Raw genomic sequence first — 27,336 nt, forward strand, 5'->3', positions numbered from 1 at the left:
CCACTTCATAAAAATGGAGGGTGATGTTACATAATGAGATATCTCTACATCTGTAAAAAGAGATACCCAGTTTTAAAGGATGGATATGAAACAGTTTTTGGTCTCTTTTACACTCACTTCACTGTGTTATTACTAGAGCTTCCTCATTGTAAACTGTATATATTACAGCAGTAGTAAATTGAAATTGTTTGTAATAGGCACTATTAGAAATTTTATCTTCATGTTTCCATTACTGTTATTTTTAATGTTAAACTCTAAGAAAGACTGCGACTAACTAATGAAAGAGTAAATCCTGCTCCGTTCTCTCACATTTACAGTAATATGATAATGTTGGACTTACTGGCTGCCCAGCCTCTCCATCATCTCCTCTGTCTCCAGGCAAACCATCCAGACCCTAAACAAAATACACAAATGAGGCAGACAAAACACCATTAATCAATTATAGTCCTGAGACACAACATTATAATATCAAAAAGAATTTTCACAGATAAAAAGAAAAGGTAAAGTTATAATACTGAAAAACTGATCATATTTTCTTTGTTTTCGAGTTAACTGACAATCATTAAAATCCACTAACTCATAACCATAATTATTATGATGCATTTACATCAAATTCTGTGATACTGCAAACATGAAGCCACTGATTGAGGGATAAATGCAGCACTTACAGCAGCACCAGGCTCACCAGGGGGGCCAGGGTCTCCTGGGAAGCCGACAGGACCCTGCAGACACATCGAGGCATTGAAAAAAGTGAGCTTGCTTCACATATTTGACATTGTGTCAACAACAGCTGTGGCAGAAGAAAGCTCGACTGAGAAATATGACACAATGACGCTGTCGCTGGCAGCTCTAATAGTGCATCAGTCATGGATGCGTGTGTGTGTTTTTGTGCAGCTGACATACAGGGTTACCCTTGGGACCATCATCTCCAGGGGGTCCACGTGCACCGGCGGGTCCAGCAGCTCCCGGGGGCCCAGTTTCTCCCTTCTCACCCGTCTCTCCTTTCGGGCCCTAAGGAAATATAAATCAATGTCTTGTCACCATGAAGACCACATAAGAGCCATCCATACTACTTTGACAATAGGATACTAAATATGGAACAGGTCAAATATGTTATTAAAACTGTCACTCCAACTACCATCAAAACTTTCACAAAACTGCCCAGAAGAGGAGAAAACTGAAAAAAAAGCCCAACTGACTGAACTTTGAGCATCTATTTCAAATGAAAATTTCTATTTTATCCAGCAGATGATAAAGCAAATTAGTCCAGCATAGTGTCTGACTGTAGTAATAGCAATCTTTAAGCATTGGCTATGACTCAGAGCAGCAGTTGAAGCATAATTACAAGCCCAGAATCATTAACTGGTCCACTAGAGCTGAGCAATGCTGGAGCGAATGCCAGCATGGCATCTTTAAAGTTGACCTCATTGTGACGTGCAGCGCTAGAGTCTATCTGTCACTGTACACAGAAGTGAGGCAGCAACCGGATACGCCAATACATCCTGACAGACTCAAGGTGAGGTGTCCCTTGCTTTACAGAAGCAGTGGCTTAGTCTGGATTGATGGCAAAGCTCTGATCTAAGATGTTCGGGTTGACTACTGTGAAAACTTTTCCTTTTTTATACCGTAAGAAAGGAAAGCTGAGACCTTGTTTGCGGGCAAACACAAGGTGCTGCATCATAGAACACATTTTATGCATATTACGTAAATGAAATCACCATAAAAATGTAATCAACAAATGTCATACTTTTGTCACAGAACATAAGATATTCAGAATTTTACCCTTATTGCAGCCTAGCACGTGATGGTAGATGAATGACACAATCAAGGGTGGAGCGTAGCAAATACGGCTGAGCTAATTATCTGCTTAAAAGCCCTCAGGTTGCTAGCATATCTACACATTGAACTAGATTAATCAGAGGTAAAAAATACTTAGAGGGACCGTAGAACAGCTGACAGCTGAAGTGTCATCTAATTACATAACTTAATTAGCTGTGCTAAGCAATATTTATAGGTTGATTGTTAAAACAGTCCCAGTTGCACAAGAACGCAGAGTGCTAGACTGTGTGGCAATCTCTGTTTAGATGTGTATAAGTAGTCAGTTCTCATGGCTTTGATGTTAAAAACGCTGTCTAGATTGAAACAAGAAAGAGCACTTACTCCGATACCAGGCTCCCCAGGTGGTCCTGGGTTGCCAGCCTCGCCGGTTTCTCCCTGTGATGTTACAGTGATATGTGAATTAGTTTGTGAAAAGTTTATTATCACACTGACATCAAACAGTCCAGCTTTATCAGCTAATTAGCGTATCAACTGACAACTCAGTGTTTTTTCAGTTTGTGTTTTAATAGCAGTGTCCTTGAGAAGTGGAAAGAGAAACAGCAAATATAACGAACATAATTTCAGGCAAAACCTACCAAAGAAAAAGATAGAATTTTATTTCTAGAAACTGAAAAAGATATGAGCAATATTTGGTTGTTACCTTTTCACCCACACCTCCCATTGTACCAATACTCCCAGGAGGACCTTGTGCACCCTGCAGATAAATCACAGAGACAGCAGTGAGTACAAGAATCTTATAAAAAGAAATTGTTTAACAAGCTGTAATTTTTAAAAAAGCTAACTGTAACTGAAGCCTAATGGAGGACAAAGAAAACAAATATCAACTTACACTGGCTCCACCGGAACCCTGAGGACCTCTGGGGCCAGGAGGACCAGGTGGACCCTGTCAAAAGGCGAGGAGAGAGCGTATGTCCTTTATTAGGGAAACTTGGGGCATACGACTGCTGTTCAAACCTTTTGTTGGTGAGAGGCAACCAATCAGAAGAAAGAAAGAGTGTCCCAAGAGAAGGGCATTAAAACGCGTTGTTTCAAAAAGAGTATGAAGTGAGAGGCAGCACTGAGGTAAAAGCTACTCTCGGAGAATAAACATAAAAAATATGGAGTTCAAAATAAGGATAAACGGCCCCCTTCAGCGATCACATCTTCACTCTAACACATTGTTTTCTTCTTTTATAGGATGTAACTTTAATAATAGCATTGTCATAGCTGCTGTCTTACTTGTAGATGCAGTAGCAACAACATCAACAGACATGTCAGACCCACTGTTGTAGTTTACCACATTTTTTTATTGTGCCTTGTCAGTATCAGACACAGACAGGGAGAGAAAAAACTAAGCTGCTCTGCATCTGTGTTTATCGTGTGTAAGTGCTGGTGTGAGATTAAAACAACCCTTCATGCAAAAGCTTGTTTGTTCTGACTCTTAAAAGAGTGAACAAATAATACATGATAAAACACGATGCAAAACACAGTGCACAGAAACAGACCACACGCAAATTTAAATATTTGGAATGCTTATGTTCGGTTCTTTTACATATGCTATGCAGCTGGTGGAGCCGCCAGACTCAGCTCCAAGCCAGAACTTCTAAACAATCAGCACAATTTCTCACTTCACTGGCTTATTCGTGAAAACAGTACGAAAGAGAGCTGCACTCACCATTGGTCCGACGTCTCCATTCTCTCCCTTCTCACCAGGAGGGCCGGGCAAACCCTGGAAAGCAGACAAATTTTTCAAAACTCAGAGAAAAGGTCATGCGAGGCAGCACTCAAGACAAAACTGCACATTCGAAAATCCACTAACGTAAAGACACATACACTTTTGCTGCTCATTAACAGGTACTTTCAGATGATGTGTATTGAATAGTGGGGTTGTAGTGTGCAACGCAATGGAGAATGCATTAATACAAGCAGAACCCCAGCGAGTAAACACACAATTAGTCAAAAAGGACACCTATTGTAATTAAAGGGTATTGGAGGCTTGGGTATAATCAGCCTGTGTAAATTGCAGGGTGGAAACGCCATCCATCTACGTCCACAGGAAAGTGGAAACAAAGGGGACAGCCGAGGCGATGCGTATTATCCAGCTCTGGGATTCAATCATGCTTGACTGAAACAGTATGAATACACCTTGGGAAGGAGGATCTTTAACAGAAATGAAGAAGCTCTCACTTGCTGTTGTAGCTTATTGTGTATTGGCATAATTATGGATATTATGTGTTGTGTTGGTTTAACTCCGGTGATGGAGCATGCATAATCATAAGGTGGGTGGAAAGCAGCGGTAATGATAAGTTACTCTAAAATGAAAATGACATGCATATCGATCACTGCAAAAACATACGTGTAGTTTCAGTCCATTTTGTTGATTTACTGTACCTTTGTAATGACAGGAAAGGCTTATTTATTACAGAGCGTGACTGGGATTTAGACATGGTAATAAAGCATAAGGGTTGTACAAATGGGAAAATAAATCAAGCATCAAACAATTCCATGTCTAATGCTTTGAAGTGACAGGCGTCGATCAATATCGGACTTTCAGGCTTGTTTCTAAACTGTATATTCGAACTGATATCAAAATAGGTGCCTGGATTGAATTAACAAGCATCATTCAAACACATGTAATCAATAAATATTTACTTATGACTGCCATTTCCTTTTATTTTCCACACTAGCCCTGAGCTATGAGCACACTCTGGTGTAATCAAATCTGATATTTACTCTCCTCTATGTTCCCATCTCAACCTCTTAATCTGAAGATTTCTTGCGCTCAGTGAGGACTCCAATATTCCACGGCAAACATGGCCCCAAATGATGGAGGGCTTTCAGACTGGAGCCATTCATTCCCCATAGTCAAAAATCATTAATGCTACAGATAATTGCATTGAAGAGCTGAGCTCGCAGCAGCTGCTGCCATCTATTGAAGGGCAGCTTAGCCAAACATAATTAAAAGAGTTGAGATCGAGTGCATTATGCCCAATTAAAAGCCAATTGCACTTAATAACAATGTTATCTGGCCCTATTGACCAGCAGGGTTTTGCTCTAATTTCATCCTCGGTGAGTCCTTGGATAATTGACTTTGAGATATTCTGAAGTGTGCCGTTTCTTTATTCTTTGCCACCAAAGCAAGTTTCCAAAACTTCGGTTCACTGGGTTAAATGAGCAAAAGCTGGACCCCTTCGCTCTTCCTTTGACTCTGTGGAGTTCTGAGTAAGGGAGGACTGAATAGAGCAGTGCAGCAGTAACATGAACACTATTGATCTTACAAACTCTCAGTTATGTATGGGAAAAACTTCTTCACTTTTAAGTTTACTTGTTATGATCAAATGTAATTAGGGCTCTTGTGCCTCAGCGACAAACAGCTTTGGCTTCATCTACAGCTACAACACTAACAAGACCAAGTTTTTTTTTTTTTTAAACAGAATTTAATGCACAACAACCAATAATGAAGGATTACTATATACTTGATTACTATACTATTTCATATTTGTATGATGTTTTATAGGTGACATGCTGATATTTTTACCTGCTATTTTGCTATAAGGGCTTATAACCGTGGTGCTATTTGTGAGACTTGCTGTTGGTCATTTAATAAATAAGAAGTGCATGCTTGGAGACGAATGCCTTCAAAATGATCAGGTTTGTTATGTTTTTCTCGCGATGTTTAGTTATAACTTGCTTGATGGTTCCCTTGAAGTTTTCCACTAAGAAGATAAGGTAACCTTAATGCTAACCTTCTGAATAAACCAAATTAGCCTAAACTAAACTATCCACATGTGTAATATCCAAATAAATTGAGCTAACATTAATCACTTCTGATCATATCAAACCATATAATGGTGCAATTTGTTGGTTGTGCTTTAAATTTAAAATAGAAGTAGACATAGGTAAACGTGCATGGAGGTGGGACCAAAAATGAAGGTTACTTATTGACAAAAGCCCTAAAATATTACTGTCATGTATAAGTATATTTAATATGCCAGTCCAGTTTTATAAAGCAATTTTCAGACACATCAGTAATTTGTAAGGTCACTTGTTATATATGCAAAACAAGAAGTGTGTCAATTCAAACTCATTTTATATTGTGAGCCACATTTTGGCTACTTTCATCTTAAGCGGGCCAGACCAGTGACACTACATAATAAAAGTTCTGGTAGTTCATTGTTCACTGTGTCCCATAATTATAAAATATAAAGTTTACAGTCAATAAGTGAAAATTGTCTTTTTTTTCCTCTATGAACCCACTGCAAAAAACATCCATACTGTCCAATTAGCTGGACCGGTGTCTTTGCTGGGCTGCATCTGTCCCCGGGCCTTATGTCTAACCCCCTGGTCTAAGTCCTGGTTTGTACAACACCCCTGACATTCTCATTGAAAGAAAATTGCTGTCCTTTTTTTCTGAATCTTCTAAGGACCAAATATTTTATCTTTACTGTAATATGCCCATTAAAAAAACATCTGCAAAAGATAAATGGATTTACCATACACTGATTTAAATACTTGGTCAAATACCACAGCAGCTGGTCTCTTACTTAGACCTGAGAGTACTAGAGGGGAGCGGTTTACTGCATGATAATAATGTAGCCTGAGTGGAAAAAACCAATGGCAGTCTCTCCTCCACCACTAATGTTGCGGCAAAATGCCAAATGCAAAAATGTTCACAATGGTGATGGATTTTTTAGCACAGTCTATGCTAAGAAAAGTCCTTGAAGGGGGAAAAGCATTATTTGCCCAGGAGCAATACAAAGTGCTATTAGGAGTCAAGGCTGCATTAATAAATTATGCTTTGTTTTGATGTAATGTAAATGATGTAAGGAGAGATGAAATGTTGTCGGTTTTAGGGGTGTGGAGGAAGTCATTCTGCTCTGGATGGCTTTGACAAGGGAAAGAAATGAACATACCTATGAGACACTGTTCAACGTGACCTGGTTGTCATGTGTTTAGAGAACGAGAGTTAGACAGTCAAAATATAGATATAAAAGTTTCAGATTTTCTCAGATTTTGGGAATACCTGCAGTCCAATGGGTCCGGGTAAACCTGGGAATCCTCTTGGTCCTTCATCTCCTTTCTGGCCAAACATACCCTGCTGTCCTCTCGGTCCAGCTTCACCATCACTGCCCTGTTAGAGGTTAAAGTGCAAGACATGCAAACACCTTTACTCTCACTCCCACTGACCAAGTGCAATTCTACAATCACTAACTGGGATTTTTTTTCTCATTCTTCTAATCAATTTCATGGTTACAGAGTATATTCAAGCTCAGACGGGAGATGGTGGGTCGATGCGCACATTCAATTACAGATTAGGATGGACAGTTACAGTACTTGAATGGTTTTCTGAAGGACATTTTACTGCAGTTTTATCAATCCATCAATGCTGAGAACCAACATATTTTTCCCCAGGGTTCTTGGAGTGATTAGAATGCACCCATGACAGGTCAACGGTCTCACTTCACTCACAGGCTATTTAAAATGCACAGTCAACCAACATGTGGAAGTTTGATTGTTTGGTTTTTCAGAGGACCGTGTGAGGAGGAAAATTAAACTTGCGACAGGAATGGACCAGAGAGAGACAACAGTTCTAAACACTGATACATTGTGCTGCTGGTCTACCAGGGGAGCAGCCATCCTACCAAAGCTTCTCATCAGGGAATGCAGGATGGAGTACAGTATAGCCAAAGGGTTATGGTAAACAGCGTATGTGAAAGATGCTGACTTCATCTCTGAAGCCAGAGGTGCACAGAGCTACGGAGGATGGAAATAAGAGACTGTGGGGAAAGAGTGAAGTGCTGACAGACTGGGAGTTTTCAGTTCAAACGCATGTCAGCACTTGAAAGTGCTTGAGGAGCTCTTACTGAGCCCTGGGACATGTAGGACGCTTCAGGCTATGGTACTGAATGCAGAACAGTTTAGAAGGAAATGTTCGGTGATTACAAGGAGGTGGACTAAAGTTAAAGCGACTTCAAGAAAAAAAAAGTCACAAATCTAACTGTTTGAACATCTCCTTGGGGAGACTAGAAAAGAATTGTGTTTCTATGTCGAGTGCTTGACCTCAACTGCTACATAATTTGTTATTCATTGTAACACTGCATGCACAGCCTGCAACCTCCGTATATGTGTTGGCACCATCCATGCCCTTGAAACAGAGCAATAGAGGCTTTTGCTGGAAGAAACTATCCGGACTTGCCAAAACAGAACGCAATAACAGCTCACCATCTAAGTATGAAACACTGGTGAATTTCTTATGTCAATTCATCATGAGCAATGAAACAAATGGCAATTTTTGGGTACAATTGTACTTAATACAAGTATAAAAACAAGTATAAACCTTTACTGAATACTATATTATGTTGAAACGCACTTTTCCTTCCAGTTAAACAGAAAAACTGGGCTATAAAAAAAAAGGTCAGTAGATATAAGCTCTGCAGAGACACATTAAGTACTGTCCATCTTTTACCTTGGATTGACCTTCATCTAGTCTTAGTTAATTAGTATATAAATAAAGTTTTATTTGAAGTGTAATTTATGAAAAGAAATGCAAAAGCTAACTATGAACTGTAACAGTATGTTTAGCATAACTTACATACTGCTCTCTGCTCTCTGAATTAAAGATCTCAGTCAGAAACAACTTGAAATTTTCAGTTCACACTGAAGTCCTAATTAGAAAAATGCTTTGGTAGGACTTTAATCAGCACAAGTCGGTGCATAATTACGTGCTCTAAAACTGCTAGCTGAGAGCATTTATATTTTTAAGACTCCATACTAATTTTTGCATAGATCTGTTTAAATGTAAAAAGTGTAGCTGGTGCAATTGAATGAGATATGATTCAGCATAGTTACTTGTGGTTGTGCTTAGATCTGCAGGCACCAAACGCATGCTCGGGGAGGTGTAATTTATGACATACCTGAAATGGATCTCGCAAAATTTATGTTTGGATTGTTCATGAAATAAATCTAAGTGGCTCTTGTGGGTTTTTCGTTTTCCTTACATTATGTTAGAAATAAGCTTTTTCATATCTTAAAAATGTGTTGTCCTCTCAAAAGTGACATTTCCAAGATTGCTCTTGTCAACTTCATTTTTTTCCTCTTTTTATAAGCCGCTGCTAAACAAGAGCACATTTGTAGGACAGGATGTTCACCACATCCTGATGAAGATCAATACTGCTTTGCCATAGACTGTTTCATTACGAATGCTTGACCTCAGTTGCATCTTGAAGACAACAGACCCGGTGACTGAGCTGCTGTAAATCTTGTTAAGCCTTAGCAGAGAAGGAAATTGGATCGTTCATTTTGCCAGCATACACAAGCATTTTTCCAGGATTGAAAAGTGGGGTACATAGTGTAGCCACAAGTGATAACAGCATTCAGACATGCAATAATAAAAACAGAGCAGATGATGTTAAAACTACACAGCACGAGTCAGGACTCAGTTATGAAGATATGAATACACATGAGCAGACTGACTCACCAGGACAAACAACTGTTAAATAATTTGTTATGCAGCTCGGGAGCACTACCTGCTCACGGCAATCCGTCTCACCAGGTCTATTCTAGCCCCCACAGAGCCCTGCAGATGCTGGATTTGTGCTAGAATGGTTGTTAAGGCCTGATAATTTACAGCAATGAGCTGTTAGTTGCCCTCGGGCCATCAGCTATTGTAGAAACAGGACTTTCCCTGTTGTGTTAATGAGATGGAAGAGTAGAGGATGTTCTGCACCATACAAGGCAGTATTCTCAGCTAGTTCTGGTGCCATAGAACCTAATGTAAGGAAATGACTGGCGCACTGACTGGCACATTATTGCTGCGTGTAAGCCTGTTTTGTAAGTGCAAGGTCACAAGCGTAATGCTTTGCATGAGTTTCCAGGATAACAAATACCAAATTTGTAATTGTATTTTAATTGATGGGGGATAAAAGCTGTCTTTTATGAAAAAGTCTTTTTGGTACCCCGATACTAATACAGGACCACAAGTAAAAGTTGTAATTAAAAGGAAATTTGTGCAGCATTACAATGATAAAAGGATGGGGAATTTTAAAATGAACAGGGACTGCAGCCAAAGGTTTTTGGACTGCAGAGGCAAGAGTGAAAAAAATAATAGTGCTTGCATAATATGGCCCTGACCTGCCTGAACAGTTGTTAATTTCTGTCCATCTGGGAAATGAAATATTGTTTATTAAATCAAGGGTCTCCAAGCAAGCACAATTATGACTCAAGTGTCCAGTTTTTAAATATATCTAAACACTTAAACAACCCATTTAACTGATTATCATACAATCGGCAAGAAATGGTTAAGCAAAAACCTGCATAGAGTAACTTTTGCTCATATCAGAGTGTGGCTGATGATGAATCAATAAAAAGGTGTCGTCCTTCAAAACGAGACACGATTCAATGGCACGTCATTATTGGACTGCAGGTCTGGAGATAACAAGTTTCAGCCGGCAGCCTTTTGGTCTTATTACACCCTCCCTGTCTTCATGGGGGCTTGTTTTGAAAAAAAAAAATGTTTTTAAAATCTGATTTCCCATTTCACTGTTCTTACCCAGAAGCCAGTATGGTAATGAAGAGATGACATTAGAAGAAGACAGCACTTACTTTTGTAGGCATCACAAATGATGGAAAGGAAGTCTTTAAAACTTCAGGAAAGGTGAAATAAAGGTTGGAAAGTTTTGTGAAAACAGAAAGCAATATTCGGAGTGGATTTTAGTACAGTATAAACGGGTATTCATGTAACTTTTAATGTTTTAGGATTACATTCTTATCGGTGTATGAAAATACTTCAGAGAATAAACTTTGACATTAGATGGTCAGAGGATGAGATACTCACAGCTGGACCAGGAGCTCCAACTACACCCTGGAGACCAGTTGGGCCTGGTGGACCCTACAAACAGGAGGAAGCTGATTATTAAGATGTACATGATAGACACGCCATCTGAATTGAGCAATGAAATATAGGACAGTTGCCTGCTAAACCTGATCTCCATCACACACCGTCTACCTGGAATAATGACATTTGTACCGGCAAGAAAAATCTAATTCAATCTGGAATGTATTTGACGTGATGCGTGTGAGGACAAACAAAAGTCAACTGAAAAAATACAAGCGTTTAAGATGAGGACAGAACACGCTGCAATTCTTATTACAAACTAAGTAACCATTTTGTAAACATAGCAGCACTTCAGCTAGTATTTTATATGCTGCAGACTTTTTAGGGCAAAATAAGAAACATTTTCTAGCAATCTATTCCTTTTGTTCTACTCAATTCAGTGGTGAAATCAGCATCTTTGGTTATTTAACATGAATTGTAATAAAACTCACTGATTTGAATGAATCTGTGACATAAAACTTCATTAAAAGAGAGCGAGAGGAAAGAAAAAGACTCACAAGTTCACCCTTGTCTCCTTTACTTCCTTTCTGTCCAGGCCCACCAACTTCTCCCTGCAGTGTAACAAGCACATACAGACAAAGCAGAGCTCAAATCTCTCTCCTCCATGTTTAGTCGAAGTCTAATATCTTAAAGTGTCACCTTTACCATGATTAGGCAGTAAATATTTCTCAAGAGAATCTAATTTGATTGGCCCACAAAGACCTTGGGTGAGTGTTTGTAATTAATTGATTGGCTCCCTGTCTAACCCCATTGGCTCTATGATTGACAAAATGCTGTGGCAGAAGACGTGACTGGGATTGAAGAGGGTGTCATGGTTACAAATGTAAAAATGCAAATTTCTGGTTCAGTGTATCAAGTGTGGATGTGGGATTTGCTGGCCTCAGGGTACACAGGATGTGTAAACAACTGGCTATTTCAGTACATGGATTTGTTTGTCTATTTGCATTTAAGAAGATTTCTAAAGCCGTTAGTGTGTGCTTATTTTGTTTACTTAATGTAAGATTCTATCGGGAGTAATTGCTGTCATAACAAGCTTGTGGTTAAGTATAGTTAAAAAAAATAAATAAATGAATAAATATAGTCCTGTGAAAAGATTTAATAGCTTGTAGTAGCACCTTTAGCAGGAATAACTTCAAATATTCATTTTCTGTATGACTTTATCAGTCTCTCACATTGTTTTGGAGGAACTGTGTCTCTGTTTTCTTTACAAACTTGCTTCAGTTCACTGATTTTTGTGAGCATTCATTTATGCACAGTTTTCTTAAGGTTACATTTCAGGCTGAGGTCTGGACTTTGACTGTGCCACTGTAACAATTTGATTTTTTCCCTTTTCAGCCATTCTGTGGAGATTTTCTGCTGTGCTTGGCATCATTGCCCTGCTGCATGACCCACTTTTGGCCAAGTTTTAGCTGTCAGACAGCTGGCCTCACATTGATACAAGAATACTTTAGAATAAAGAGGAGTTCATAGTTGAAGCTGACAGCTCTCTTTGAGGTTATAAAATAATGTTTTTTTTTCATTTCTCTGTTTTTATCTTTAACCAAGAACTTAAAAGCTTTTGTTTTTAACAAACAAAACATTATAACTCCCTGTGGCAAATATAAAAATCAATCAACTCTAGGTTTTAAGGTATTAAAACTTTGCTCCACCTTGTCACCATCTTCACCAGGAGGACCCTGTGGACCAGCTGGACCAGGAAGACCAATAGGACCTTGAATGCCATCACGGCCAGCAGGACCCATGGGACCTTTCTCTCCCTAAAACACAATTTGGACAATATTGTAAAATCTTGACATATTGAACTTAAATAGGTATTTCACCAAGTAAAATTTAGAAAAAAAACTCACAGGACCCCCTTTTTCTCCAGCAGGGCCAGGTGGTCCTTGAGGACCATTGCGTCCTGTGGGACCAATGGGACCTCCGGAGCCAGCAGGACCTCTCTCTCCAGGAGAACCCTGTAAACAAACACTCATCGGTCACTGATGTCTTACTCAAAAATGCAATTTGCTACAGTAAAGCTAAGAAACAGTTAAGCAAAAAGCAAGCGTGTTTTGTCCAGACTTAAGCTTAAAAGGGTAAATTGATTTGAAAGTCTGCCTAGAAAGAAAATTCTGGTATTTTAAACTTCAAGGCACATTTTCATGTCTAAAGTATCAAAGAGAGCAATACTTGAAATCTGTCTCTTATTAAGCAAAAAACACAATACTTTTGACTGGATTGGCTCCATATAAGACATGTTTAGACTGTTCTCTAAAAGCAGAATGTAAGGGATTCCTTCAGAGTCAGGCATCAGAAATATTGTAAGAGGCTAATTGCTATAGAAAGACAATGGTGTAAACCCAAGTGATAGTTTGAGAGAGCTGTCTAAATAAGACAGTTAGAGTTCTGTTATAGAGTTAGAGAGCAAAAAGAAATCTTATGTGTGTTATGTGAGATAGATAGATATTAAAAATGTTAAATCACAGTTCATGTTTGTGCGTGGTTGGCAATATACTGATTCCCAATATATTTTAAGGTTTTCACTTGTGTCTACTTGTGGATGGACAAATGGATGGAAACATTCCTATCTGACAACCCTGGGACTAGTAGACCACTATGACCCTTTTGACTGAAATGATTACTACATGTCAAACAGGCGAAAAAAAGTAAAATAAAAAAACTCCAACAAAAACACATTTGGTTCTAAGAATAAAGAGACCCTCTGTAGACAGAGTAGAGATAATATTATTAGCTAAAGCTATTTTGTTGACCTGGCATCAGTATATGCGACATGCATGACATGCATGACGTGCATGACAGGATAATGTCAAAAAGCAATCTCAGACACTTAGAATAACAATCTCAGCCTGCTGGACTCCTCTGTCAGATTACGTTACAGCCATTTCACAGTTGCCGGTTATATTATTGTCGCTTTCTGTCCCTATTACGAAACCCACAAATGACAAAAAAAGAGTCAAGACATTTAAACGCCATGTTTTTTTTGTAAAACTGGATTAGCTCTAGCCTGTCAGTTTACTTTAAAGAAATTTTGAAGGAATAGAATTCCCGGAGAATATTGTCACGATAATGTGAAGAAGATTTGAATGAAAAACATCACAAACATAAAAGCCTATTATCTGTGCACATACAACAACTACGTTTTCCCTCAAGACGATGGTAGCATTTGCAGTCTGGTGCAAATATTTACGTTTTTATTTCATTGTTAGAAGTACTAACCACAGTAACTAACCGCAGCATTACTATAAGCTGTGACATGCTAGAAATATAGCCATTAACTGATAACCATTCTAAAATTACACTGACCCTGCTGACAGCCTCAAAGCTTACCTATGAAGGGAGCCACTGATGAACACTCTTATCTATTTAATAGGCCGGAGCTGCTTTCCCCAGCCAAGGCCTTTTGGAAGGTCTCACCATTTTCCCCACATCAGCATGCCTTATTACCCTGCTCTTCACTATTCCCAGGTGGGTGCTCATCACTGTGTAGGTACCCCAAATCACATGAACTGCAACTACATTGTTGATTACGAGGTCTTTTTGGCATTCCCTTACCCAGGGAAGGTCTGGGTAGAGCTGCTTTCAAATAAAATTAAATGTGCATGTGTACAGGCCAAAGCTTCGGACTGATTCACACGAAAAACACACACTCTGATTCAGCTGCTGATGTGAGATGCCACCTGGCACTCATATGCCTGGCCCGTTTCATGACAGACATTGCTGGTGACACACACCAAGCTCCAAACTGTCATCCACAGCCTGCCAACTTGGCCACGATGACACACATGCGCAAACAAGCACACACACATTCCTTTGACTCAAATAACTTTATACTTTTTCAGTCCATTTCCCGCCCTTTCATTTCACCCATGTTTTTCACGTAAAGTTTGTGACTTGTCGCATTCATCCTTTCTTTTTTTTCCTGTGCTATTCTTTCCTGATCAGTCTCTTTCAAACACACAGACGAGAAAAGAAACGCACACACGGAACTCACACACGTTCCCACAGAACAACAGCAGCTCAAACTCTGGCAGGAAATCGATGAAGGAAAATATCACATCTCTTGTGTGCGTGGGCATTGCACACTGGACTCCTTTTAAGGAGTTTTTTTGAAATCTACCAAAACACTCTATCACACGTTTCCATCCAATGGCTTGCTTTCAAGCCAATTTAAGAAAACTATCTCATTTCGCTGTGGAAATGGTTTCACTCCTTCAGAGAACGCCCCTCTTCTCACTTTCATCATCTTTTCATCAGTGCTCTGCATATCCGCTGTCATCTAATCTGGTGTTGCTCTGTCGCTGGTGAGCAGGGGCAATTATCGGGAGCCCACGTTTAACGCTTGAACAAAATGTCAGCCAGTTCAAAGCAGCCTGTCAGTCAGCTTTCTGTACAAAATCACCGCTGGAGCTCCTGAGGCTTTTCATTGCATATATCGCAAACTGAGGGGCTTAGAGACAAAGGCAGAGTAAAAGTGCCCTACTTTTTTTTTTAGATTACCCACCCAATTTTGCTTCTTTTCAGGGCCACAAAGTATGTATGAGCAAGTGCGATGACATTCCTGGTACAGTGTATATGATTCTTTACTGTGATCGATGCTGAATGAAACAATGAGTTCATTACAGAAAGATAAACTTTGTTTCTTTTCTTGGAATTGTCATTTGAGTGAAAATTGTGCAACGGCAGTTGCTATAGTAACGAATAAGTATTAGAGGGAGACATTTGTGACCAATCGAGCAACAGGGATGAATTGCTGTTCGATTAAGCAATTAGGCAATGGTTAGATCATTATTCAAGCAAAGGTGTTGGACAAAACACTATAAATCAAGCAGAGTTTTTTTACTCAAACTGTGGTACAGACATTTATATGCTACATAAATTTAACAGCTGAAAATTATTATTTTTATGCTGAACAATAAACACCAGTCTGAGGCGTGAAATGCAGTGAGAAGAAAGAACAGCATTAGCAAAGACATGTATACTCTATAGCGTAACTTAGGACAGAGACTTTTTACCATCCAGTTTATGACAAAAGAAGTAGCTTTACTTCTTTCTTAGCCATAAAATAAACTAAACAAAGAAAACAGAAATTAAAAAATCCATTTGGCCCTGAATATTGAAGTACATATTCATATTGAACGCCATGATTTAAGCAATGATGTCACAGAATTCGATCGTACCACCCCACTTGGTTCTACCACCCTCCACACTGCAGCTTATATAGCACGTGCTGCTGGATGACCAAAGTACGGAGCTGTGCACAGCATGTGTGACTCCATTCTCCAATAGCACCAGCTACTTTTCGCTGCAATCTCTGTGGCAAGAGAGATGAGGTAACCATAGTAACAGGCTACTTACGATGGGGCCAGGGGGACCCTGAGGCCCTTCTCCTCCCTTTAAGCCACCTGGACCCTGAAAGCAGAGGACAAGAGAGGGTTAGATCTCACTCACTGCAGGCTGCCACTCAATGCTATTCAAAGAGCAGTAATCACAGCTGTCAAATGGGCCTCTGAACATTACTGTGTGGATGTATGCATGTAAGTAGATACGCATGCTTGAACTGTGTATGAGTACGCACATAAGGAGGGCTTGGCTCTAGAAAATCATAGCATAACTGGCAATTAGGAGAAAAATTTAATCATAAATAATCAAGTAAGGATGAAACAACTATTTACTAATTTAGTATCTGTTTGTACATTTTAGTTATGGGATGCTTTGATTGAATTGACTACCAAATAGTAGCCAGTTTTGGCTAATTGTGCATGTTTTTAATCCTCAATTTTAAAGTCTTTTAAAGGTTTTCTTTTAAAAAGCTTTAATAAAGCAAATGAATACCCATGAAAAAACAAAACTTAATGACACTCAGTAAAAGTGGTATGAAACTTCAATCAGAAAGGGCATTTTCAGCCTGGTGGTAATTTACATCCTGTTAATGATTATTTGGAAGGAGTAACAGTTAGTGAGGAGATCTGCCTGAAATCCATGCTAAAAAAAGGAACTGATTAAATTAATTCATTATAGCACGAAACTTTTACTTAAGTTCAGTTCTCCACCAGAGAAAATGTATCTCTTAGTTAATAATTCGTGATACAGCTTCTTCTGTAGGCATATTTACATTATTAATATAACAGGAATAATTTCAAGAAGCATCAGAGAAAATGAAAAAGAGAAAAAAAACGAAGCCCAAGGTGGGCTACAAGTTCAGGTATAGTCCATTTATCTCTGGCATTTTGTCATCTCTTCAAGATCTTGGTCCTTGAATGTCAAATCCTGTGCTGAATCACAGCGCCAGGAGGCTGAGACTGCTTATGGAAAACACAGTTCACCAGAGGCTGTAAAGACTTTCATTATAATAACTAATTTACAAGCTTCAACAGAGCCAGGGGGTGCAGAGGCTGCCAAGCAGGCTCTCCACTTCCACATTTCACCACGGTGCATTAGAAGACTGGAAGGATCTTTCTTTGCTGGACAGACAAAAAGTTATTTATTGGCTCATATATCGTCACTATGCCTTTCTTTAAGACTGAGCGATGTGAAGAAGAGTGTGTGTGTGTGTGTGTCTCTCTATGCCCATAAAAAAAGAAAAATAAACTGTGTGTGCTCAGTGGCAATATGTATATTTGTATGTGTGTGCGTGTGTGTGGTGTGTGTCTGTCTACACTTACTCTGCAAAAGGAAAAAGATTTAAACTCTTTTTCTCAAACTGATCTTTCTGAGTTAATTTCAGTCATTTCAAAGAGGTCCTACCAATAACGAATGTTTCAGTCTTAAAAATGATCAACCTATCTCTAATGTACCAGAGGCCTTCAAGCTGGCAATACTTAAACCGCTACTTAAACAGCTATCGCTTCACCCAGCTGTCTTAGGTAATTATAGGCCAGTCTCCAACCTTCCTTTTATCTCAAAAATTCTTGAAAAACTAGCTGTAAAACAGTATGTGAAGGTTACATATAATCTTTTTATGGCCTCTCACAGTGGACACATCTCAGTGCTTGTCCTGCTAGACCTCAGTGCACCATTCAGCATTGTTGACCATAACATTTTAGAGCATTAGAGCATCCTGTAGGTATTAAAGGTACTGCACTGCAGTGGTTTGAATCATATCCATCTAATAGGCTCCAATTTATTCATATAAATGGAGAGTCCTCTTTACACGCTGAGGTTAATTTTGGAGTTCCACAGGGTTATGTGCTAGAACCAATTGTGTTTACATTATACATGCTTCTCTTAGGCATCAGAAGGTATAGCATAATTTTTCCCTACTATGCAGATGACACACAACTTTATCTTCCTATTAAGCCAGATAACACACACCAATTAGGTAAACTTGGAATTTCTTACAGACATAAAGACCTGGATTACCTCTAATTTTATGTTTCTAAATTCAGATAAAATTGAGGTTATTGTACTCTGTCCAAAAAGTCTTACAAATATGGTATCTAACCAGATGCTTACTCTGGATGGCATTATCTTTGAATCTTGTAACATTGTGAGGAACCTTGGAGTCGTTTTTGATAAGAATATGTCCTTCAATGTGCATATTAAATAAATATATAGGATTGCTTTTTTCCATATTGTACAATATTGAGAAATGATATGTCATGTCTCAGAATGACGCTGAAAAACTAGTTCATGCATTTATTACTTCTAGGCTGGACTGCTGTAATTCATTATTATTAGGATGTCCTAAAAAAAAACTTCCCGAAAAGCCTTGAGTTTATCTGTGGCAGGAGTACTGACAGGGACTAGAAAGAGAGAGCATATTTCTCCTATATTGGCTTCCCTTAACTGGCTCCCTATTAAATCCAGAATCAAATTTAAAATCCTGCTCCTCAAATAAAAGGTTTTGAATAATCAGGCCCCATTTTATCTTAATGACTTTATAGTACCGCATCACCCCATTAGAGCACTACACTTTCAGACTGCAGTCTTACTTGGGGTTCCTAGAGTATTTAAAAGTATAATGGGAGGCAAAGCTTTCAGCTTTCAGGCCCCTCTTCTGTGAAACCAGCTTCCATTTAGGATTCAAGAGACAGACACCCTCTCTACTTTTAATATTAGGCTTCAAACTTTCCTTTTTGATAAATCATATAGTTAGCGTTGGATCAGGTAACCCTGAATCCTTCCTTATGTGCTCCAATAGGTGTAGGTTGCTGGGGGATTCCCATGATGCACTGGGTGTTTCTTCTTCAGTCACCTTTTTGACTCGATATGCATTTATACACCTCTCTGCATTTAATTATTAGTTATTATTAATCTCTGGCTCTCTTCCACAGCATGCCTTTCTCCTGACTTCCTCCCCTCACTTCAACCAGTCGCGGATGATGCCGCCCCTCCCTGAGCCTGGTTCTTCTGGAGGTTTCTTCCTGTTAAAAGGGAGTTTTTCCTTCCCACTGATGCTTGCTAATAGGGGGTCATATGATTGCTGGGGTTTTCTCTGTTTTCTGTGTATTATTGTAGGATCTTTACCTTACAATATAAAGTGCCTTGAGGCAACTGTTGATGTGGTTTAACACTATATAAATAAAACTGAACTGAATTGAAGATTTATGCTTTTATTTTCACTAATACAAGAAGTGCACATATCCATGTGTGTCTGTTTCTGTGTGTGGATGAAATCACTTTGACAGAGTGGGAGGTTGTGTGAGTTTTTTTCACACAGTATATGTGTACTCCCGTTATAAAAGGAAAGCCATTCCTTAGCACACATGGGACAAACATAACGGCTGCAATAAGTCTGAGCAGTGCTGTCATGTGCTCTCTTAATGGTCAGCCTTGAAATGAGCTTCAACCACAGTTCCTCAAGTTGATCCTCAGTCAGCATCCTCCCTGACCTTGAACTTTTTCTCACTCACACCCACTCTTATTGAGAATTAATTCAGGTTATGCAGAAGGCTAGAGTGCATGAGATGCAGTCAGTAAGTTGTGGGTTTGAATCAGAATCAAAGGGATCTGACTCATTCTTCGATAGAAAACTAAACACGAATTCCTTATAGGCTCCACTAGTGCAATTCTAAATGAGGAAATTCATGCCTACGACATGCAGCATAGTGCTGATTAGAGGGACATTCTTTATGTCATAGCCACATTGGAAAAAAACAAAACATATTTTTAAAATTGCTGACACCAGTAATGATAAAATATATCAATCTGTGTATTACTGAATCCTCTCAGTTCTATGAAAGCCCATTCTGTAACGTTCAGTCAGGTCCACTGCCAAGTGTGACATTTGGTTTAACAGCAGGTTGTTAGCCTGGTAATTGGAGTTTGGAGCTAAATTCAGCTGGGTGGATGCTCAGGATGTGGGATGGCACAGTTTCATGTGGACATGTTAAGTATGTTTGCGTTAATGTATTAATCTGTGGGAGGTCTCTGTGTTACCATGGCCCCTGGAAGACCTCTTGCACCTTGGAAACCTCTCAGGCCAGCAGGTCCTGGCTTGCCGCTAGGACCCTGAAGACCTGGATCACCCTACAGAGGGAAAGAGAATAAGTCAGTTAACTGACATTGGGTAATCATGAAAGGCAGAGTTCCTTTATGTGAAAACAAAGAAGAGCTCAATCTGTGAGAATGACAGAAAAAAAAGATTGATCTCGTGATAACAGCTAAAATTATACGTAATTATGCGGGAACAATAGCAAGTGATTAAAATGTAATGGCAAAAAAAGAAAATGTAGGCCAGTAAACATAGAGCTATCCAAAGAATAATTAAGACTAGCACAGACTGGATATTGAACAACCCCCCCACCCCAAAAAAAGAAACATGTGGTTGTTAAATAGTTTTATCAGTGTATTTCAGTTTACCTACACACTATTATACCAATATATGTCGGTTACAAAGCTGTTAAACTGGGGTGAAAAAAGCATGTTAAGAACAAAAATGAATTCTGTAAGTTGCTAAAAGAACAATAATTTTAAATAACACTAAAGTAGACAGATGCACTGTTTAACAAGGCTTTCTGTATAATCAAAGAAGTTTTGACCTATATTTATCTGAATTTGAATGCATGGTCATTTACCTTTCCACCCTCTTTTCCAGCAGCTCCAGGTAGACCTTGTTCACCAGGTGGACCAGGAGAGCCAGGGTGTCCTCGCTCTCCACTTGGTCCTGTCTCTCCAGTTGGTCCCTTTCAAGGACAAACACGACACATTAAGGTTAATCAACTATAAAATGTATGTAAAATATAATTCCTATAATTCCAGGGTCTTCATAGTAACTCCAAATTGATGATCAGCAACACTGATTATTTGAAAACCATCTAATGCATTCTAATTACTATTTTTAGGATAAGCTATTATTACTGATATATACCTAGATTTCTGTAATCCATAACTCCTAAACTAGAGACACAGAATATATGTGCACAACAGAGGAGGTAATGATGACATTCGCTGAATATCTACCTGTGGTCCAACCACTCCTCCAGGCCCCGGAGGTCCAGTCTTCCCTTGGAAGCCCTGAGGAAGATGTCAGAGATATCAAAGATATTACTGGACAAATTTTAATATTTGATTTACTGACATCTTTGTGTTGTACAATAGGTAAACATTAGGTCATAAAGAAAGTCAGTTTTAACTACACTACACTGTAATGTATAGTTAAACTGACAAAATATTTCTCACACCCTAAATCTGGCACCTGCAGGTATAAGCAAGTTAAATCTTGACTTTTTCAAACCTTTTTAATACCACTGTAAAAGTGCTTGCATAGTAATACTTAAAGTACTATTCAGTGAAGGCTAAAAAAAACACACATAGACAGTCGCTTGCTTTTTCAGTATGAAGTGCCTGTAAAACCTGTGCAGTAAACAAGATCCAAGTTTGGTTGTTCTTTCTTCAGAAGCAGAAGAAGTCCTTATGCATACAAAATGTAATGCTTAAAAATATCAGAGGTGCTGACTCTCATAATACAGCAAATTATGGAGATGTAAACACAAAACCAATTAGACAATATAGGACTGTATACCACTAAAGAAGCAAGAACAGATAATGAGTGGACTTCAGCATTACAGATGCTGCACTTAATCAGCTCGTTGTCATGCCAATATCCTATTTCTGCTACCCCTAGCGATGTTACTTGTTTACCTTTTGTAGAAAAACATTTAAAAAAGTATTCATTAAAAGTAAAAAAAACCCAATCTTTACTTCAACATCATTGAAATACACTAACTGTAGCTATTTGAGAGGCTGAAAGACGCAATACGTGACTTCACAACATCACAACACAAGGTGTTAATGTACAAAACTACCCACTAACCGTCTCTCCCCGCTGTCCAGGATGACCGGGTAGCCCGTCTTTCCCTGGTGGGCCCTGGAGTTGAACAGGTGGATAGTTCATAAGGATCAAGATATCAGGTGTGTATTAATATTTGAAAAGCTTGCATGAAAAGCATCAACATGGTTGTGGATGGTGCCAGCTCACTGACAGTTTGACAGCAGCTACTTACATTAGGTCCTTTGGGTCCAGGGAAACCGACAGGTCCCTGTGGTCCTTGAGGTCCCTGAAATGAAAAGAAAATAAATCAAGCAGTCAGAATAGCGAATGACAACCACAACATGTAAATGGAATATAATTAGATTCACACTGAGAAACCTAGCTGTTTCACTGTTGCAGTTAAGAAATAAATAGCACTGCCTCGTTCATTATACATTTGCTGGCTTTTTGTGACACAAATTAGGTTACACAAATAAGTATAAGGTTGCTCATTTAAAATTAACTAGCCGAAGGATTTAAAATCTAAGTGCTTCACTGAAATTACAAAAAGTTACAATTCACTCTGAGTTCAAGTTTAAGTTCAATCCACCTGATATACTTTTGGTGTCACAGAGTCTGTGTGCAAAACAAGAGTGGCTGATCAAACAAAATCCAATACTAACCCGCTCCCCTGGCAGGCCGGGAGGTCCATCATTGCCTGAGTTGCCCTGAGGAGATAGACAAGGTACAGAGCAATTTTGTGAACTTCATCAACACAGGTAGTGTGAAATATGAATCAAATTCATGCAAATCATTGATACTGAGGTTACACATCAAGTCAAGGTGTGCATGCATGCACATTTATTTACCAAAAGGGAACTATGTTTTATAATGTTGATACACTATAATTTTATATTTAGGTAGCTCTATATTTATGTAAGACTTTCAACAGACACACATACAGTACTATGTATAATAACTTATGTATAATACGTGAGCACAGTAACATGTATTTCACATAGCAGCTGTACCAAACTACTGATTTTAATCATGCTCCATACAAAAACATAAACATAAAGATATATTTTATATCAGGCAAACTGCCATTAAAAACCTGAAATGGGCACTTACCTTAGCACCCGGCTTTCCTGTTGGTCCTCTAGCACCACGGCCACCGCGTGGACCCTAAATTCATTAAATATATTTACAGAAATAATAAGTTCAGTTTTAGAAAGCGTGAAACAATAAGAAGCAAATCCTAAGAATAATTTTATTTAAGGGCAATTGCCATCCCTGCCCCTCTCTAAAATTCTCTACCTACTGCACATCTTTTTCAGAAAACAAAAAACACATAAACCCCATAGACAGCCCTTTAAAGGATGAGATTTTCATTTAAACACAATACATCATTTATGTGGAGAGCTCAGGCTGAGCTGGCAGACAGATGAATTGCCTACCGTTGGGCCACGTTGCCCTCTAGGGCCAGATTTGCCAGCAATTCCCTGAAAACAGAAAAACAAAAGTTTTGATTTAGGACAAAAATCACGCATCACCTAATTTAATACTTCTTAATATCCTGTTTGGGAAGTTTTAGCTGAGCCATCATCAGACAGAAGCAACTGTTCCAGGAGTTTGAGTCAGGGAAACAGCACTTTAGGACAAAAATAAATAAACAAATTGATGCTGTAAGTGGTTACCCATAGACACTCGACAGTTTGAACTAGCTGTCGGTTCTAGCATGCTGGGGCCGAGCATGTCTGCTTCTCAATGTCTGTATGAGCGCAGTTTCTCTTGTCAATAATAACCAGCTTCATTCTGAAACCCTCACTCTCATCCCTTTGGCTCAAACACTCACTAGTTTCATTCACACAGCTGAATATAGTTGTCAATCCTCCATGAAGACCTACAGTACATCTTTACAGCAGTCTTCTGGGTACGGCCTTTGTAGCGCGACAGAGTTAGTGTTGAAAGCCTGCACTGAGCCTTGACCTCAAACACATTCCAACAGCTTTGTTATAAAATAGGATGACAGTCCTCACTGATCCTGTGGCTAAAAGAAAGTAAATTGCTATAAGGGTCAAAATCAGACCCTTTGGTAGGCTAGGTTCAGTTATTGTGCAAATGTACTGTTTATAAGGTTGGGGAAACCTGCAGTCACCTGAGACTGAAGAAGTCAGTTGGATGGCCAGATGTCCAGATGAACAGAATAAACATTTTGGGATTTACTCACCTGGATGATTGAGCATGCATCAAGTCAAAATCAGAAGGCTCTTACAGCAGCAGATTGATTGTTTTGGAAGCCGATGGTCATGTACATATTTTTGTACAAATTTCAGAGTTAATTTGAATGTATTGGAATCAAGTTGGGATTTTTTTAAACACACACAGTAGAGTAGGCAGATCTATTTATTTGTTTTCTACCATATCCAAGCTTGCAGTGTCAAAGTTTAATCGTATGTGTCTCCTTTTAAGATGTAAGATGCCCCTTGATCACTAGGAAAGCTGAGTGACTCTGTATGCATGTATTTAATAATTTTTTTTTCTCACCCTTGTTCCTTTCTCGCCGTTTGCCCCAGGGAATCCAGGAAAGCCATTGGAGCCCTGCAGGGCAAGTAGAGAAAAAAAGTCAGAGAGAAGGACTGAGTGAGCAAAAGGAGAAATACATTCACATATTCGAGAGCATAAAATAACACTCTGCCCTGTAACAATGTCAGCGAGACTATAGAAGAAGTAGCAGCAGTCCTTTTGCACTTTACTGAACAGGGCTAATTAATAAGAAACTGTACAGTCCTTCCACATAAAAGACTAACTTGCCAGCCGATTCATATCAGTGGGTGTGCAGTTTATAGTTTGTCATCCCCTTAGAAAAATGAACACCTTCTTTTTAAGGCATCAAAAGAACCCGGTCACTTTGACACTTTCTGACACACAGACAGACAAAGGTGTTGTTAGGTTGTTAGCAAAGTGTCTAGTGAGGAGGAAGATAAAACTGGCAGTGTGAGTAAATAAAGACAAAGAAAACGGAAACGGTGGATTCCCTTTGTTACCCATCAGCAATTTAGTTAGTGGACTTTTGCAGGCTGTGCTGTCTGATAATGAGAATGGTGCCAGTCAAACAAATACTAGGAGTGTAATCACTGTTGGATGAATTAACAGGAGTACCAAGCTGCTTACCAATATAGCTTCCCTTCATGCAGAATTAGGCAGCATAATTATACGTTCAACCAATTTAAGTTAAACATTTCTCTGACCCAGCTGTGCTCCAAGGTCACAGGCATATATGGGTGTGTTGAGTTTAAAACGCTCTCTGATGCACAGTATGATGCACTATGCGGTATCCATAGTGCTCATTATTGCACACATGCATATGTATACAAGGAATAATTCTGTGCAGTATGGGCAAGGGCGCCACAACAGGGCAGCGTGGGCAGAAACGCAAGAAGTAAACAGCTCAACATTGTGGAGACAGCAGGAAAGGGACATCTATGCTGCTTAATTTGTTTTTCACAGAGGTGCAGTTATGGTAAACTGAAAGGAGAGCTGGTACTGGACAAGCACGACTTGCACCATGGAGATAAGACTACTGAAGCTCTTGCAAATGGCATCCAGAATTAACAGTGTGGGAAAGCTGTTAACAGAGAGTGATGGGGTGCAGCAGCCAAAAACACAGCCATTGGAGGGATTCATGCACAGGCTGATTGAGGGGGATAAAGGCTGTTAATGGGCCAAGACTTTGACCCTGAACATACTCCTGAGGACAATTTGACATTTTATAACACTGTTGATACTTTGCAATGGAAACATGGGACGAGCAGGTTCTGTCTCATACAGCACATGATCTATTTTGGGAAAAGAATTTACTTTTTGGGAACTATGGAAGTCCAAAAAGGACGGTTGGGTTCCAGACAAATATATATTAAAAAATTATTTAAAAATATTTAGTCTATGTATTTGAAAAGTCAGGATGTCTTTATTATCCTTTGAGGACTATATTTGTTGGTTTTGCTATGATTACTAGCACTGAATAACCTTTACTGTACTCTGTCTATTACACAATTATAAAATGTCAAATCTTGAAAAGCTCCATTCTAGTTAGCATAGACAGTAAATGATTTAAAAAAGTAAATACAAATTACTGAAATATACAGTTTAGAAATGTAACCATTTCAAATGTATTTTGTAGCTTACTCAATTTCAGGAATATCCACAGCTCACATTTTGCTGACATTAACAGAGCAGTTCCTAAATGGATGCTCTAAGACAAGTTGTATCTGACCCATCGTATCAGTGCGAGGGTGTCAGTGCTGACAGCAGCAGAGAGGAACCAGCTGCAGCAGCACATTGTGATAGTGATGCCGTGGCACAATGGTCAGCTGTTGGAGTATTCCTGGATTTTAAGGAGGGAGGACAGCTGATGACTACAGCAGGTGACCGTGCCAGTTACGGCTTCTAAAAGAGGCCTGGAGAGTGTACAGTAGGTGTCTGCTTGGATTTGTGTTTATGAATGTGTGAGTCATCAGGTTTTTGAAAGGCAAGTGGTAAGAGGTTTAGATATGGGTCAGTGCTGATCAGCCAACAAAATGTTGTGAAGTCATAGAGAAAATCAATATAGATTTCTGTACATTCATATATGTAAACACATGGAGTCTGTGCACAGATACACACATACAAACAGCTTGATACTGAAGCTGAATAGTGAGTAAACACAGTGACAGTCATGCTGTGTTGTCAACCATCTACACTGCCCTTGACCAAGACACTGAACACCTACAGCTGGAAATTATCTTCAGTATTGGATAAAAAGGGAAAATCTATGTCACACACCTTTGGCCCTTGTCTTCCAGGGTAACCAGGCAATCCAGGAACTCCAAGTTTTCCCTAAAAAAAAGAAGAAAAAACAACATAAAGGGAATCAATTGACATTTACAAACACTGGCAATCAGACCTGTAAACTTGATTGAAATTCACAGAAGCATTGTAAAATATAAAATTTTATTTCTGGCGTGTGAAGGTTTTCAATCCCACATTTATGAAACTGACATCATCCATGCAGAGGCTTTTCTGCTAATTGTGAATTCACTTTGGTCTAATTTGGCCATCTCGGATGGCGTATGGTCATTAAGATTTACACAGAATCTGATGCAACTATCCCACATGCTTTTAAAAAAAATGTTTAACCTGATTTTTGTTTCTAAGAAAAATGAGAGCCACATATGAGGATATTTGTTTCAAATTTCAATATAACAGTAGCAGTATAATGTCCTCGTAAGTGGATATCAGGCCCTTGAGTATTTTGGTCTAAATAACAGAAAATGTGATGTCCACATATGTGGACGCCAGGTCCTAGGAGGTAAAGATAACTTTTTAATATTTACAGATAAGCTCTTGATCAAGTTTATTACTGTATTTTTCATTAGAATATGGCTAGTATGAA

The 27,336-nt window shown here is 39.0% G+C and overlaps 1 protein-coding gene across 2 annotated transcripts in view; it reads right to left on the reverse strand.

Annotated features, from left to right (window-relative positions):
• The window catches only part of LOC120724300 (collagen alpha-1(XI) chain-like), an 81,846-nt gene that overhangs the window by 10,663 nt on the left and 43,847 nt on the right, over positions 1–27,336 (reverse strand). For both annotated transcript variants that reach the window (XM_040016420.1, XM_040016427.1), the window contains 23 exons: positions 26,727–26,780; positions 24,450–24,503; positions 23,360–23,404; positions 23,034–23,087; positions 22,586–22,630; positions 22,156–22,209; positions 21,966–22,019; positions 21,113–21,166; positions 20,728–20,835; positions 20,090–20,179; positions 16,067–16,120; positions 12,559–12,666; positions 12,361–12,468; positions 11,209–11,262; positions 10,652–10,705; positions 6,842–6,949; positions 3,494–3,547; positions 2,669–2,722; positions 2,480–2,533; positions 2,161–2,214; positions 904–1,011; positions 669–722; positions 341–394 (listed from right to left, as the gene is read on the reverse strand). In XM_040016420.1, coding sequence (XP_039872354.1) covers positions 341–394; positions 669–722; positions 904–1,011; positions 2,161–2,214; positions 2,480–2,533; positions 2,669–2,722; positions 3,494–3,547; positions 6,842–6,949; positions 10,652–10,705; positions 11,209–11,262; positions 12,361–12,468; positions 12,559–12,666; positions 16,067–16,120; positions 20,090–20,179; positions 20,728–20,835; positions 21,113–21,166; positions 21,966–22,019; positions 22,156–22,209; positions 22,586–22,630; positions 23,034–23,087; positions 23,360–23,404; positions 24,450–24,503; positions 26,727–26,780 — 1,530 coding nt within the window. The remainder of the gene's footprint in view (positions 1–340; positions 395–668; positions 723–903; positions 1,012–2,160; positions 2,215–2,479; positions 2,534–2,668; positions 2,723–3,493; positions 3,548–6,841; positions 6,950–10,651; positions 10,706–11,208; positions 11,263–12,360; positions 12,469–12,558; positions 12,667–16,066; positions 16,121–20,089; positions 20,180–20,727; positions 20,836–21,112; positions 21,167–21,965; positions 22,020–22,155; positions 22,210–22,585; positions 22,631–23,033; positions 23,088–23,359; positions 23,405–24,449; positions 24,504–26,726; positions 26,781–27,336) is intronic.

Source organism: Simochromis diagramma, unplaced genomic scaffold (assembly GCF_900408965.1).
Source record: "Simochromis diagramma unplaced genomic scaffold, fSimDia1.1 OVJJ01000205.1, whole genome shotgun sequence".
In the NCBI taxonomy this organism is placed as follows: Eukaryota; Metazoa; Chordata; class Actinopteri; order Cichliformes; family Cichlidae; genus Simochromis; species Simochromis diagramma.